The sequence below is a fragment of the Peromyscus eremicus genome, chromosome 12 (assembly GCF_949786415.1).
Source record: "Peromyscus eremicus chromosome 12, PerEre_H2_v1, whole genome shotgun sequence".
In the NCBI taxonomy this organism is placed as follows: domain Eukaryota; kingdom Metazoa; phylum Chordata; class Mammalia; order Rodentia; family Cricetidae; genus Peromyscus; species Peromyscus eremicus.
The window spans coordinates 70188142-70202747 of NC_081428.1; the positions used below are offsets into that span (position 1 = coordinate 70188142).

Consider the following 14606-nt stretch of genomic DNA (forward strand, 5'->3'; position numbering starts at 1 on the left):
TGTAGTCCTTAGTAACCCAAGGCCTGTGATGCTTGTTCTACTTGAAGAATCCACAGAGGCATCACACATAAGGAGAAAGAAACTTGCCTGCAATGTAACCATCATTTTCAACAACCCCCTTGTGTTCAATTTTCTTCTGTTTGTTTTTAAGCTACGGATTTTATATCAAGCCCCGACTGACATTAGGTTGGCTATGCGGGTACACTGACCTTACTGTCACAGTTCATCCATTCCTCCCTCCGAGGGCTGGGATTCCAGGGGGGCTCACCAAGCCTGGCCTGTGCCTAACTTTCTTAAGTAGACATGGTTGGGGCAGGCAGGTGTCTGCCCTCCATGAGTCCAGAGGCTTATGGATGAGACACAGACTCTCAAGACACAGAAGTGAATAAAATGACCTGGGAGAGTCTCAGACAATGGATGCAGAAGACCCACTTTGGGGCATAGAAGAAAGCCCGTTAATTCTGAGTAAGGAGTCGTTAGAAATAGAATGAGCTATGAGACCCGACTGTCAGAGAAGGTCAAAGACATTCCAGGAAGAGGAAATAGCAAGTACAAACGGATGTGAGAGAGAACGGGGCATGTACACTGAGGAACAAGAGCTCGGGGGACCAGGAGGACTGACTGATGAGGAGTGGCCTGGTGTGAGCCTGATTAGAGAAGCTGGATCTGGGAAAACATGCCTGGCTGGTTGGTGCATCTGTATTTGGACTTGCTGGCGGTGGGGCCTCATTTAAACCTTTTGTGGTGGAAGGGGAGAGGAGAAATAACAGATAAGACCCTTCTAAAATGTCACCATACATCCCTCCTTCCAAACCGTGTTAAACATGCAAGCTTTTAACTCTTAATTATCTATTGCAGTCACTGTGGTATGGGGCTCTGTGGAAGTTTGCAGCAACATCTGTCTCCACTGGAATCAGCAGTTCGGAGGGTGTGAACTGGACTCCTGCTGCCAGGAGGAATCCTTGGAGGACCCTAAATTGTCATTCTTGCACTCTTTGGGAATAGAGGCACTTAGGAGAAAAGGTCCTCATGGGAGTTTCACCCAAGCAGCTTTGCTCTTGGGGAAGAATAGGCCTGCTATTCTTCTATATACAGCCTGCTCTTATCTCGGCCACCACACCCTGGCAAGTCTGCCCTCCGCAAGGCGAGCTTGCATGCTGCAAGTTCATCTTCCTCCACTTGACTTAAACCTTTTGTGAGCCAGCTCTAAATCTAGAAAACAACTCTAGTGAATCCATACAAAAGAGTTAACAACTTCCAAATTGCAACACGTTTGTTTCCAAGACAAAGGTGTGAAGGAGAAAAGACAGTTGTTCAGTGCAGCGGGGAGGGGATCAGTGTCCATTTGGCACCTTTTGGTGAAAAGCTCTTGTTTGGTCTCCAGGTTATGCTCTCTCCATGCTCTCAGGAGGAGGAAAGCTTCTCTAGCTGGACTATGATATCAGCTTGAACAGCAGCCTGCAGCCTGCAGTGTTTGGCTGGCTCATTGGGTATCAGTCCTCAGGGTGGGACTGGCTACCTCCATCTAGCAACAACAGCAAAATCTTGCTGTAATAGCCTTACACTGCTTTGTGGCTATCAAACACTTTCTCCTCCATTGCCTAACCTGGTTCTCAAATCTTGTAAGGGCTATTCTGGTGATGGTGAGCAAGAAAAGCCTGAATATTTGTACCTAGGGTCTCAGACACGTAGCCCGTGGCTCTCTAGACTGTGTTAATTTTCCCACCAATGACTTTGTCTCTCAGTTTATTCTCTCTGGAATGTAAAAGGGTTTCCATTTGCAAGATGCCCGAGAGAAGTCATTAGCATACGCCCAGGCTTCTTGAATCCTCAGGAACATTTCTTGCATTTTCAGAAACGTGAAAGCGTTTTAGAGGAACACAAATATTGCTTAATGTGTGTGCATAAATGCACAAACGTGTTGCTGCTAATAACAGTTAAACAGAAACACTCGTGTTAATTACAATCCACATTTCTGCAACTGGCTTTAGCTGGTATTTCTAATCACCTTCCTCTACTTTCTGTGTGTCCTCCACATCAGACAGCACCCCAGCAGGTTTGGGTTCTTTTCCTGGAGGGGTGACCCATACCTTTCTTCCTGAAGGGCCATTTGTCATCCTGCCTGGATTAGGCTATTGTAGTTTCTCATTGACTCTAATCAAAGGACATAGTAGCAACCAGAGATACCCTAAATTATCTCCTGCACCCCAGGAACAACCTCACTTCTATGGTGGAGAAACAACCTAATCACTCCCTATCTCCCTGGCCCCCATCCTACCAATCTTCATTAATCCCCCTCATAACACTATTACTTCTTTTTGAGGCTGTGGGTTTAAAGGCATAAGAAGCCCATAGTGGCCAGGAGGAACTCTGAGTTTTCAGTTCAATGGGATGTTGTGTCTCCAGGCAGGAGCTCTGTCCCCTCTGGAACCAAAACTTCTAGGGCAGCAGAACTTAAGCTTTTGGTAACTGCAAGCAAGAATTTTCCTAGGTCAGTAGGGGTGGTAGTGGGTGGAGTCAGATCTTTGTGAAACTTAGCTTTGGGAGAAATATGACCCATTTTCCTTTGACCATACCACTCCCCACCTCAGGCCCAGTGCGAAACTCTTACGCTCTCAGGACCTCAGTTTCCTTTTGTGGCATGTGCAACTTACCCTACAGTGTTGGTGACTCATGGAGACTGCGCAAGGAAGAGATCATGGGGTGACTGTTGGTGACCACTACCGCCACAGTCCATCGTCCCCTCTCAGCCTTGAGACTTGGGACAGAGTTCCTGGGGTCATTTCAGAGGGTGTGGGCTAAAGAGTGTTAGGCAATTTAAGGCTAAACCGTCCTTTGTACTAAAATTGCCTGTTGTGGGGTATGGAAAGATGTGCCCTGCCTCTTCTTTTAAGTGCATCTTAGATTCATAACAATCCAAGGATTGTAAAAGGAACTCAAGCCCCGGGAGTCATCTTGTCCGCAACCTCAGCACTTCAGCGGGAGTGTGGGAGAAGCAGCTTCGGCTCTGCGATTCCAGACTAGGTGCTCAAACTGCTCGCGATCAGCGATCCGCGATCCGGAGAGGATTTCCAGCGGGGAACAGCTGAGGAGACAAGAGAGGGAAGGGGAGACCAGAGAGGAGAGCTGCCTTGAGGCAGAATCTGAGCTAGGCATTGCCAGGCACGGTGAGAAAGGAGGGGGGAGGGGCCAAGAAGACAGGAAACAGCCAGATGAAATCAAAGGGAGGTCGGAAAGTAACAGAAACATGAGAATAAAGACAGAGGTGAGGCTAGGAGTGTAGGGAGCAGACAGGTGAGAAGCAGTCTGAGAGAGAAATTCAGGAGAAAGGTGTGAAAAGACAAAGAGGAGAGAGGACAAAGTGTAGAGAGAAACGATAAGCATGTGGAGGGTCTGGAAGAGGAGGCAGAGACAACAAAATGGCCAGACGCTGTTTGCTCTTTCACGGCTTTCATTTTCTGCTTTGTGGGGCTGCCAAGGGCCAGGTCCACAGTGAGAGATATAGGAGGTCATTTGAGAGTGTCTCAGGACGGGTGACCAAGACGGACTCTGAGACTACAGCCTGGAGCCTGGAAAGATCTTAGGATGCATAGGGGTACGGCGTGTTTCCTAGGGTTGGGTTCCATAGCGCTCTGGACTCATTGCTCTTGCAGACTGTTCTGACACATGAGTGATTTTTCAATTTGATGCTTTATTTTGTGCTTACCCTGCCTGGAATTGGTAAGCCCCAGACGTCTGCCTTCGCACTTCCTGCTGTTCACGCTCTCTTTGCTTTGGCTTACAGATACAAAAGGAAATATCAGCTAAGCCATTACAAGATACCGACCCACCCCTCACACCCTCCACTTCATGATTTGGGTGCAAGTACTGGGGGTGGTCTAATGGCCATCGCAGCACTGGGCAAATCCTCTGCCTCCTTTGACTTCTGCAGCCATACATTTTTAAAAACTCCTCTGTTGGCTTCTTTGACAATCCCAAAATATTAGTCCTTGAAGAGCCTGTGGCAGAAATGGAGCTGGCATTTCCTTGATAAGCAATCACTTTGCAAACTGCAGCCAGGGCTCCCAGCTAGACTCAAACACTCAATTGGATGACACGTAGACTTCCTTAGACTTCTGTAGTAGAAGACACAGAGGCTCTGACAGTCTGTTGATCCTCTGCCCACACAGACACATAACGGCTGTACACTGCCAGGGGCTCCTGGACTTTTAAATGCCCATCCTGGGGATTCCTAACCTAGGATTGCTCCTACTGGCCAGGAATCTGTCAGAACATTCATAGCACTGAGCAAGAACCCTGGTTCTGCAGTCTAGATGTCTGGTCTTTCTTTGGCCCAACTGTACAGAGCAATTGTCGTCTGCCAGTCTCTTAAGCCTTCTTGATTCAACTTCTGAGGCTTATTAGATGATTTCTGAGACTGCTTTGCAGGGCTATTTCCAGGTGCCAAAATGTAGTCTCTCTCTCTCTCTCTCTCTCTCTCTCTCTCTCTCTCTCTCTCTCCCATGTGTCTTTGTCTCTCTAGTGTCTTTCTTTTGTCACACAAGAAGGATAGGTAGATCAGACAAAAGTGAGGCTCCTGTACGGGCCAATCTCATCCTTTTTTCCTGTAAGGCTTTAGGAGATGGAGGGAGAGGAGGTAGTTCAGTCCCCTTAATTGCATATTTTATTCTCAAATCTGTTCCTAGATGACAATGGTTCAAGGTCTCATTTGTCATACAACACACTTAGGCACAGTAACAGGTACCCGACTGTGTGTGATGCTGTATTTGCTGGCCAAGGACTGAGTGCTGTCTGTCTAATTGAGCGTGCCCATATGCGGCTGAGATATGGAATATGCATGTGAGCACTGAGTGAAAGTAAGATTGTGTGGTCTGTCTGGTGTGGGGAATTTCAAGTGCCTGTGTGGGTGCAGGCTTTTTTTTTTTTTCTTTTTAAAAATAAGCCACTTTAAGATCGTGTCGCCTCCCCTCACTTCTGTGATTGATTTTGAGAGGCTAATGGTGCGTAAAAGCACTGGTGAGATCTGGGGGCGCCTCCTCGACTGACGTCAGAGAGAGAGTTTAAAAGGGGGAGACCGTGGAGAGCTCAGTAGCGGCTGAAGGAGACGCTACCGGGAGCCGTTGCTGCTGCTGACGACCCGCGTCCAGACTGACCCACCGCGCTCCGACTCGGCTGCCTGCGGCCGCAGAGATGCTGTCCTGCCGCCTCCAGTGCGCGCTGGCCGCGCTCTGCATCGTCCTGGCCTTGGGCGGTGTCACCGGCGCGCCCTCGGACCCCAGACTCCGCCAGTTCCTGCAGAAGTCTCTGGCGGCTGCCGCAGGAAAACAGGTATGGAAATGGCCGGGACTCGTCCCTCCCTCTTACGAATCCCCCAGCTTCCCCCTTAGCCTTGCTGCAAACCCTGCGACAGGTGTTTGGCTGGCGCTTCTCAGAGTCGCACAGCCCCTAAGCTCCCAGGGAAACTTTTGAAGTCTGGGGGTCCCCTCTGACTCTTTCCAGACTTGATCAGCGCAGTTGGGTCGGTCACCTTGCCGGTAAGTTCCTCCCTGGCGTCTAAGAAAATTCACATAAGAGGTAACTGAGCCCAGAGGGAATGGGCTCTATCCCTGGTGCTACCACGATGGTTGCTGACCCAGGTGCTGAAGCGCGGTGTTAGTCCACAAAAGGACACTGGGGCCAGGGGTTCTGCAGTCCAGCTGGGAGGTTTGCCTTTACCTCGGGGGCGGGGGGTAGGGGGGGGGGCCGGCAAGAAGTCAGGTCCATTCTGTATCTCAGATAAGGGAAATGGAGCTGCGCAAACGGTTGGCATTCCATTTATTTATAAAACCACGTTTCATCATCTGCGATCTCTCTGTTTTAAGCCCCCTCTCCGCACCCCGCCTCATAATCTAGTGACTATAGCCACCACCCGTATTACTATGCAAACTGGGTTCTGAGTGAGCAAATCTTATTTTCAAACTACGTTTTCCCTTTTCTCCCATTCTTCCTTTTGCTCTTCTCTCTGCCCCATCCAGGAACTGGCCAAGTACTTCTTAGCAGAGCTGCTCTCCGAACCCAACCAGACAGAGAATGATGCCCTGGAGCCCGAGGATTTGCCCCAGGCAGCGGAGCAGGATGAAATGAGGCTGGAGCTGCAGAGGTCCGCCAACTCCAACCCAGCCATGGCACCCCGGGAACGCAAAGCTGGCTGCAAGAACTTCTTCTGGAAGACGTTCACATCCTGTTAGCTTTAATATTGTTGTCTCAGCCAGACCTCTGACCCTCTCTTCCAAACCCGATCTCTCCTCCTGAATCCCCGTCCTCCCGATGCTCAACTAGACCCTGCATTAGAAATCGAAGACTGTAAATACAAAATAAAATTATGGTGAAATTATGAAAAACATGTGTTTGGCTTCTTATTGAGTAAATTATTTTGTTCAAAAAATACATGATAAACTTGAATTGTGGCTTCTGTAAACACATTTTGGGTATGCATGCCAATGCTCACAAACATCTATTAAAATTTCCCTGTGGTAATAAAGGTTAGACTTTGAATGATGGGTCATTTAAAACTTAACTTCAAATGTCTATAAATTGAAGCACGTATCCAAATGATGGCTATTGGGAACAGCTGCCATAAACACCATTTACATATTAAAAGACATTTGGAAATAGGTGTTGGAATGACAAAATGTCATTTAGAACTTATGAGCAGGCAGGCTGAAGTATTCAACTGTGGACTGTGCTGATTCACAAAATACCTGACATATTTAAAATAGAAAGAAAGTGATTGAGAAGTGGGGGAAAGAACTTGGTTTAAACAGCCAAAATAAACTTTCAGCCTTTAAAATTTGTGTTTAGTCTGTGAACATTCAGCTCTAGAAACACCGGTGTCTTTATATCTTCTTTGACAATTCTCTCTGTACCCGAGAAAGGCTAGAAGAGTGCCTCACTTTAAAAGCATGCACTTGGTGTTCTCAGGGGGAGGTTATCCCTTGTTGTAAAATTAAAGCCCAGGAATTCTGTGGGTCACAAGAAACACATGTTGGGTCACTCCAATAGATGGTGTACTGCCCTAAAGGTATCCATGCTCAAAATGGTTATCACAGAATAGCTGGAGGAGACATCTCAAGCCTTTTTGATTTTAGCAACACAGGAGTCAGATAAAAAGCAAAATTCCAATAATAAATAATCAATAAATTATAACTGTTATTATTATCATTAAACAACATAGTAAAAGAGACTACTCAAGATAAAGATTAAGATATTGATAATTCAACTCATAGAGCATAAAAATAGAAGTCTTTGGTGCGGGGGGGGGCAGGGAGGGGAGGCTTGTGGGAATATGTGCTTTAACTCTCACAGCTGCTGGAAAAATAAACCAAACATAAAATGAGCATAAATAGAACAGCGAAAACTTACTAAAGGAGCAAATAAAGACAGAAGAGGAATTTCAGACTCTGCAGGAAATACGTGTGCTCAGTAAACCACAGTTTTGATAAGAATTTATTTTTGTGGATGCTAATTCCTGAGAAGCTGATCAAAAAAATGGGGTGAATACCCCATCCACTTTACTAATCTCTATGAAAACAAAATTAACCTGGAGGGTTGGGTGCATCCTCTGTGGTAGGTGTTCAGGGTGGCATCCATCCATGTCCACTTAAAGGATGTGTCTGTGTTGAGGGTCTTATGTGCACGTCAGCTGCCCATAAACTACGAGGGAATAAGTTCACTTATTATGAGTAAAAGGACACAGTGGCTCTGTTTTCCGAGCAGCAAATGAACTGTCTGAGTGTAAGGAGATTTCAAACTTTTAGTATCAACTTCAGCTGTCAGTTCCTAACAGCAGCACGGGAGTCAGCAAGAATTATCCAGTCGTGTGCCTGCACATAAACAGGTTCTTTAGCATTTAAGTGCCGTAAGACTTTCAGCCCCAGAACTTCCGCCTCCATAAGAAAGATCATGTTGTAAGTCAAGGAGACTCACATCCCTTCCAGTTTTCCCTGACGTTTTATACTTCAATGATGACAAAGGTACCTGAGGAGTCCTGATTTGGGTTCATTTAAAATAATGTCTAAGGGGCACGTGTCATGGGTCCAGGGGGAAACAGTAGGGAAGGAATCAAGTTAGAGTACAGAACGGTCCATGTGAAAACGCCATAATGAAAACCTAGAAGTTAGAAATGTACACAAAGGATATTATCATTCTACTTTGCTTCAATTTAAACATGCAGGGGCTCTTGCCTGTAACTTTCCAAGCTTCTCCTATGTTGAATTCTCTGGAAGATCATCCTAGTGTTCTGGCTGCTTCTCACTTAGCCACAAGGAGCCTCTCAGATACTTGGATTTTCCCTCGCTCACTCTCGCTCTTCAGCATTCTTGAATGACCTGCTGTATCTTTCAGGGAGTGAGCTTGGGTAAACATTGTTATTTTCTAGATCTTAGTGTTCCCATCTGAGAGAGGTGTGTAGGACAGTGGACCCCCCCACCCCCCAGCATGGTGAAGCTTTGTTTGATCAAGCCTTTAAAGTTCTTAGGACCAGACGAGTCCTGGCTACTGTTAGATGCTAGTGTTAAGCTTGTTTTATCATATGATGTATTTTCTAGCTGCTGCTAAGACAAGGGCCGGCTTTTCCTTGTTTCCATGAGTGAAAAACCTACCGCAGCCTTTAAAACCCATTTTATATGCTTCTTGCTCCATAAAATTCGTGCTTTATGCTGTCCATTGAAAAAGCAGCCTTCCCTGATCATTTACTGTGTCTCTACCATGTCGCTTGCTTATCTTATTCTGCTGTACTCTACGGTTGTCAGAATGTGTGTTGGAGAGTAGGCATTCACATATAAGCTTCTTTTGGGCAAACATATGTTCAGGCAGTATCTCATACACTGTTGTTTTTTGAAATGCATTTTATTTTGAACTGTTGGGTGTGTATGTGCGTGTGTGTGTGTGTGTGTGTGTGTGTGTGTGTGCATCTGTGTGTGTGCACTCATGTGTGCACACTTGGACATCTATGCTGGTGCCTGTAGAGGCCAGAGGTGTTGGATATCCCTGCAGCTGCAGTTACGGGCAGTTGTGAGCCACTCAGTACGGGTGCTGGGAATCTAACTTGGGTCATCAGCAATAACAGCAAGTACTCTTAACCCTGAGCCATCACCCTCTAGTTCCTCCTATGGTATATTATACATAGAAGTTTGTCAGTCTTCATTGAAGAGAACGATCTACGAACTTCACTGTCAAGTGAAGCAAATTTCCATTTACGAGTTGACAAAATTCCTCATCAATGCTTGATGTGACATCAGTGCTCACTGTCTTTGTGGCTGGTGTGACACCAGGAAGGTACAGGGCATTGCTGTGAGTTTAACAGGCCCTGAAGCAGGAGCATTGTATACCTCCTCCAGTCTAGTTTTCTTTAACCCACCTCATCAAGCCCTCAGGGGCTGGTTTATTGTCCACCAATCATGGACTCCTGGTCACAGAGAACAGAGTCATTAGCTCCTTCGTTAGGTTTGTTTATTCCGACATACTGAAGATCTGTTCTTGATACAAATACAGGTTTAGTTTTTTCTTCTAATTAAGTTGATGACCCAACAAGGGGTTTTCTCCCCTTTACTGAGCTGTACCACTAACCCCTGGGTTGTTTTTTTTTTTGCGGGAGGTGGGGGTGAGTTGGGAGGGTGCGGTTTCATTAAGTAGCCAAGGTTGGCCTTCAACTTACAATCTTCCTGCTTCAGCTCTCTAAGTGCTGGAATTATAGGTGTGTGCCACCACATCCAGCTCTCTCTTTTCATTTGTGAGCCTATTTACTGAACAAAACCAGTTATTGAGTGAAGACTCCACGCCCAGTAATTTCCTGGGTATCAGAAGACAGGAGCTGTTAGAGACATTTCCAAAAGAGCAAGCGCATGCTAGGCAGTGAGACAGGGTGAGAGCGTACACAAAAAAAAGCTCACTTGAATTTGTTTGATGACTGGCAAATAAAATCCCCAATACATATCACATGGCTACCACGTCAAGTTTCTTGTTTGCAACTCTCGTTATGCTTCATGCACACATAGTTCTGTTTTATGGCAACATAACACATACCTGTCGTTCTGAATGCCCAACAGGGAAGGGGGCTGGAAAAGCAGCTTGCTTGCCTCACTTATTTTACTGAAAGAAGATGGAAATTCGTTTAACTGCCTAATAACACAGTAACTTGATGTAGAGATTGGGAAAATCCTCGGCTGCCCTTGTTATCCCCCAAGGTTGTTTCCATTACTTTGTTACATGGGCCCCAATGGAGTCTGACTGTCCCCAGAATTGATGTTTCATTAGTCTGGTGTAAATACTTTGACTTTGCGGTTTCCTTACGTTCTACCAGATACACGGTCAGCATCCGGGAGGGGACGAAAAAGTGGTATAAAGCAGAGAAACATTAGAAAGAAACGATGAGGGTACTGATTGAGGGGGAAAGAAACTCTAGCGTGACACGGCATTAGAGACCTACGATGTGAGGAGTGAGTCTGGCCTGGAGTAGAGACAAGGGGACTGCCCGGGAAGGCAGACGGATCTTTACAATGGTCTGACATGCCTGGAGAGCTGACCTTCCCAGAAGTCCTCATCCACATCTTCATGACGAGGGAAGAAACACATACCTCCCAACCCTCCTCAGCTCTTTAATAAGCGCTAGTGAATGCTTCAGTTCTGGCATTTGGTTTCTTCATTAAAGAGCTTCCAAGCCTTCAGAGCACTGAGACACACTCATCAGGAATGACCAAATGCTGCCGGGGATGTTTTTGCAGAGTCCTAGGAAAGCAGAGACCATCAGAAACTCCTCTTTTCTCTAAGCCAGTTTTCGTACTCCTAAAAAGTGGTTTCCGAGCCTTAATGATTCCATTCTAGATGGAATTAAATGAGCTATAGGTATACTGATGCAGTGTGCATTTGTATAATACAGGATAGCTTGAAACATGTTAACATTCCTCTTTTGCAGATGAGGGAAATGAATGGCAGACTCAGTAACTTGTTCAAGAGACGCAGAGCTGCAACCAGAGTGTCTAATTTTTAATCTAATTCTCTCCCCACTATTTCTTAGGGGAAGGGGTGGAGTTAAACGAAAACTGTAACTTGTCAAGTGAATTAAAAACAGCTTGGCTTTAGACCATCTTGACTGAGTCCTCCATACAATACAAAGGAGATTTACTTCTTCCATTATTGCTGGAGTAACAGGGGACTTGAGCTCTGGGACTGGGGTTTGGTTTTCCGAATTTGCTGGGAGCGCTGTTTCTCAGGAATTACTTGTAACTTTTCTTTTTCACATGTTAAGCATCATGCCCTTGGCTTTGCTAAATGAGGGAATGAAAACAAGCAAGCAACATGAGTGACCTCTGGGCACAAGTTTTACCGAAAGCCTGGCTTGACACGGCTACCAGTCTGTTGGCTGCAGCACTAAGGGGACAGGCCAAGTCAGCGGCTGCACTGAAGACCGGGGAGTAGCCATTGCTATGGTTTGCCCCATGGTGGTCCACGGGTTAGGAGCTTGCTCGCCAATGTGACAGCAGTAACATGTGGTGAATCTTTCCAAGGTGGACTCTTTGGAGAGGGGATTAGGTCATGGAGGCACCATGCAGAGGTGATAAATGTTGGTTTTGTAAAGTGGGTTGCCTCTCAGAAGAATGATTCTTTCCCACAAGAGTGAATTGGTGCGAAGAGCAAGCTCGGCGCTTCTCTGATGCCTCTTCCTTATCTTTCTCACTGCGTGACCCCTTTCACACATGTGCCCTGTCACACGCTACCATCTGCTGTGTTTTGACAAAGCCAGAAGGTTGACATCAGAAGCTGAACAGATGGGGCCTTCTGATCTTCAGTTTTCAACCTTTACAAGTGTGGGGTAACTTCTCCTTTTAAAGTGCCCAGTCTTGGAGTATTTTGATTGCTCCTCTGTATGTCCGTCTGTTTTTCAGACAGACTCTCACTCCATTTCCTTGGTTGGGTTTCAGGCTTGTGCTGTTCCAGTACCAGTCACCCATGTAGCTGGAATTAGAGGCATGTGCCACCATTCTTAGCTTTCTTAAAAAACCGAATCTAAAATACAGGGGGAACTAACCTCTAAATACAGGAGATAATGCATGCCTGCTATGGTACTGTAAACCTTGTCAAAAAGCCCATGGCTGGTAAAGTCATAGGCCCTAGTCTTATCTAGTAGGAAGAGCCTACTAAATAGTCATGTTTCCACGCTGCTTTCTAAATTTTTATGTTTATACTGTGGGCCTGGGCTGCTGTCAACCTTGACCAAAAAAAGGTTCTTTTAAACGTAAGCAGCAGTTAAAGAGGGGACTTTTAACTGGCCAAAGTCCTGACAGTGAGTGACTCTGAGTGCTTAGGTCTGTGTGGGATAGGAGGTTTTAGAGGTTGTGAAATTTTCTCTCTTCTTCTTCCTCCTCCTCCTCCTCCTCCTCCTCTTCCTCCTCCTCCTCCTCCTCTTCCCCCCTCCTTCTTTTACTTCATTTTATTATACAATTAACTTGAAATTTAGTTTTTGAGAATTTCACACATGTATAAATATATTATGATCATACCCACCACCATTTCCCCCCTCCAATTCCTCCCTCTTTATACTCACCTCTCCTAACTTCATGTACTCCATAAACTACTGTACTGCTGTGCCCAATTAGTCTTACTTATGCGTGCATAGGTCTTCATCGGCTGGAGTGTGGGCAACCTACGAATGGCCACACTCTACCACAAAAGAAGAAACAATAATTCATCCTTCCCATTTGCAATCAGTTGTCAATAGAGCCTCAGCTAGCGGTGGGCCTCAGGAGATCCCCTCTCCTGCAAGCTGGAACTTTGACAGGTGTGACCTTGTGTGGGTAACCACAGGTACTGTGAGCTCGTGAGTGCAATGACCACACCACTTCCAGAAGACAGCGTTGCATAGTGCTCTTCCCAAGTTCTGGAACTTACGTTCTTTCCTCCTTCTCTTCCGAGATGCCCTCCAAGCTTCCATGGAGAAGCCGATGAAGATGTCCCACACAGACCTAAGCACTTGGAGTCACTATTAGCGTTTTGACCAGTTAGAAGTCCCATCTTTAACAGCTGCTTACGTTTAAAAGAGGCTTTTTTTTTTTTTTTTTAAATCAAGGTTGACAGCAGCCCAGGCCCATAGTATAAACATAAAATTTTAGAAAGCAATGTGGAAACCTGACCATTTAGTAGGATCTTCCTACTAAACAGGACTAGGGCCTATGACCTTATGGGCTTTTGGACAACGTTTACAGTACCACAGCAGGCATGCGTTCTGTCCTGTGGAACAGGCTTCAGATCCTGTCAGAAGCTAGATGGTTACCTCATAAGTCATGCTGCTGTTGTACTAATGATTACATCTTGCTGGGAAGGTTGGTATTGTAGCACACAGGATCCAGCACTGCGTAAGATCACTAATGTCTTTTCCCTCAGTGCTGTGAATAGCACATTCTGGCATGGTAAACACTAGACCACAGGGAGGGATTGCTCTGTCAATTGGAGATTGGTTTCTCTATGTCCTACAACCACAATACAAGCATCTTGAGAAACAGGGTCTTACCATTTAGTTGTGGTGGTGAACCAAGAGCAAGGTCAATAGCTTGTGCTATTTGGAGGTACCTGGGCCTCCCTGCCACATAACTCATAGGGTGTATCCCGTGTTTAGTACTGCATTTTTTGTTTAATAACCCGTATTTTCTGGAAACAGCGTTGTCTGTTCATACAGGATGCCTCCATTTGAACTCAATTAAAAAAAAAACAACAACAAATATTACAACTTGAAATTTGTTTAGTAGTTAGCATTTTTCCATAGGATTTTTTTCATAAATTCTTAGTTTTGGTTAACTCACTCTTCACCTTCTGCTCTCCACTATCCCCCATTTGACCCCCCATCATTTCCCCATTCTTTTATATCACATGTGTTCAACTATCCCCTCCAGTTACCCTGTTTAATTGAGTTTCGTGATAGCAGGGTTTCCATGTGTCTTCTCCATGTACTCTTCCTTTGGCTAACCCTCTCTTCCCTGATTTCCTCCATCCTCTGACACCCCTCCCTCCTGAAGCTTTTCTTAAGAATTCCACCTCCATATTTATGTTTTATTTGTAATATACTATCATCCTCTCCCTCAATGCGTCCCACTCAATACCACCTTTCCAGCCCTTGAAATTCATGAAATCAACTTTCATAAACAAGCACTCATGTCCCTGAAGTTGCTATGTCTCCCAGGGGTCTCAAGTAATTATTTGAGGCCACCCAAATGGTCACTTCATTTTTATTAGCTTCACATATGTGATACATTAAGATGGTGACATCATTATCTCAATATTAAGTGGTATGATCAAAATAAATATCTCAAAGAACATTATGCATTTAAAATAGGGTTCAAATAGTTAGGAAAATGAAGTACATTGCCGGCTAATTGCTGCTTAATTCTACATTTCTTGTATAAAAATGTAAAATTTCAGTTGCAGGGTGCATTAAGGCCAGACAGCACATTTTGTGAAGGAAAACATTAAGCTGCCCTAGAATTGCCATCCTTGGATAGCAATTTACTGGCTATAAAATGTAAGCAGGAAGAATTGAGATGTACAAATTTAACTAAGGCATAGTTCTTCACCTTTCT

At 45.4% G+C, this 14606-nt stretch overlaps 1 protein-coding gene across 1 annotated transcript; it reads left to right on the top strand.

Annotated features, from left to right (window-relative positions):
- Nucleotides 1-5190: 5190 nt before the first annotated feature.
- Sst (somatostatin) lies at nt 5191-6227 on the top strand. Its single transcript, XM_059276813.1, has 2 exons — nt 5191-5328; nt 6015-6227. Exons 1-2 carry the CDS (start codon nt 5191-5193, stop codon nt 6225-6227), a joined length of 351 nt encoding a protein of 116 aa, XP_059132796.1.
- The last annotated feature ends 8379 nt before the right edge of the window (nt 6228-14606 follow it).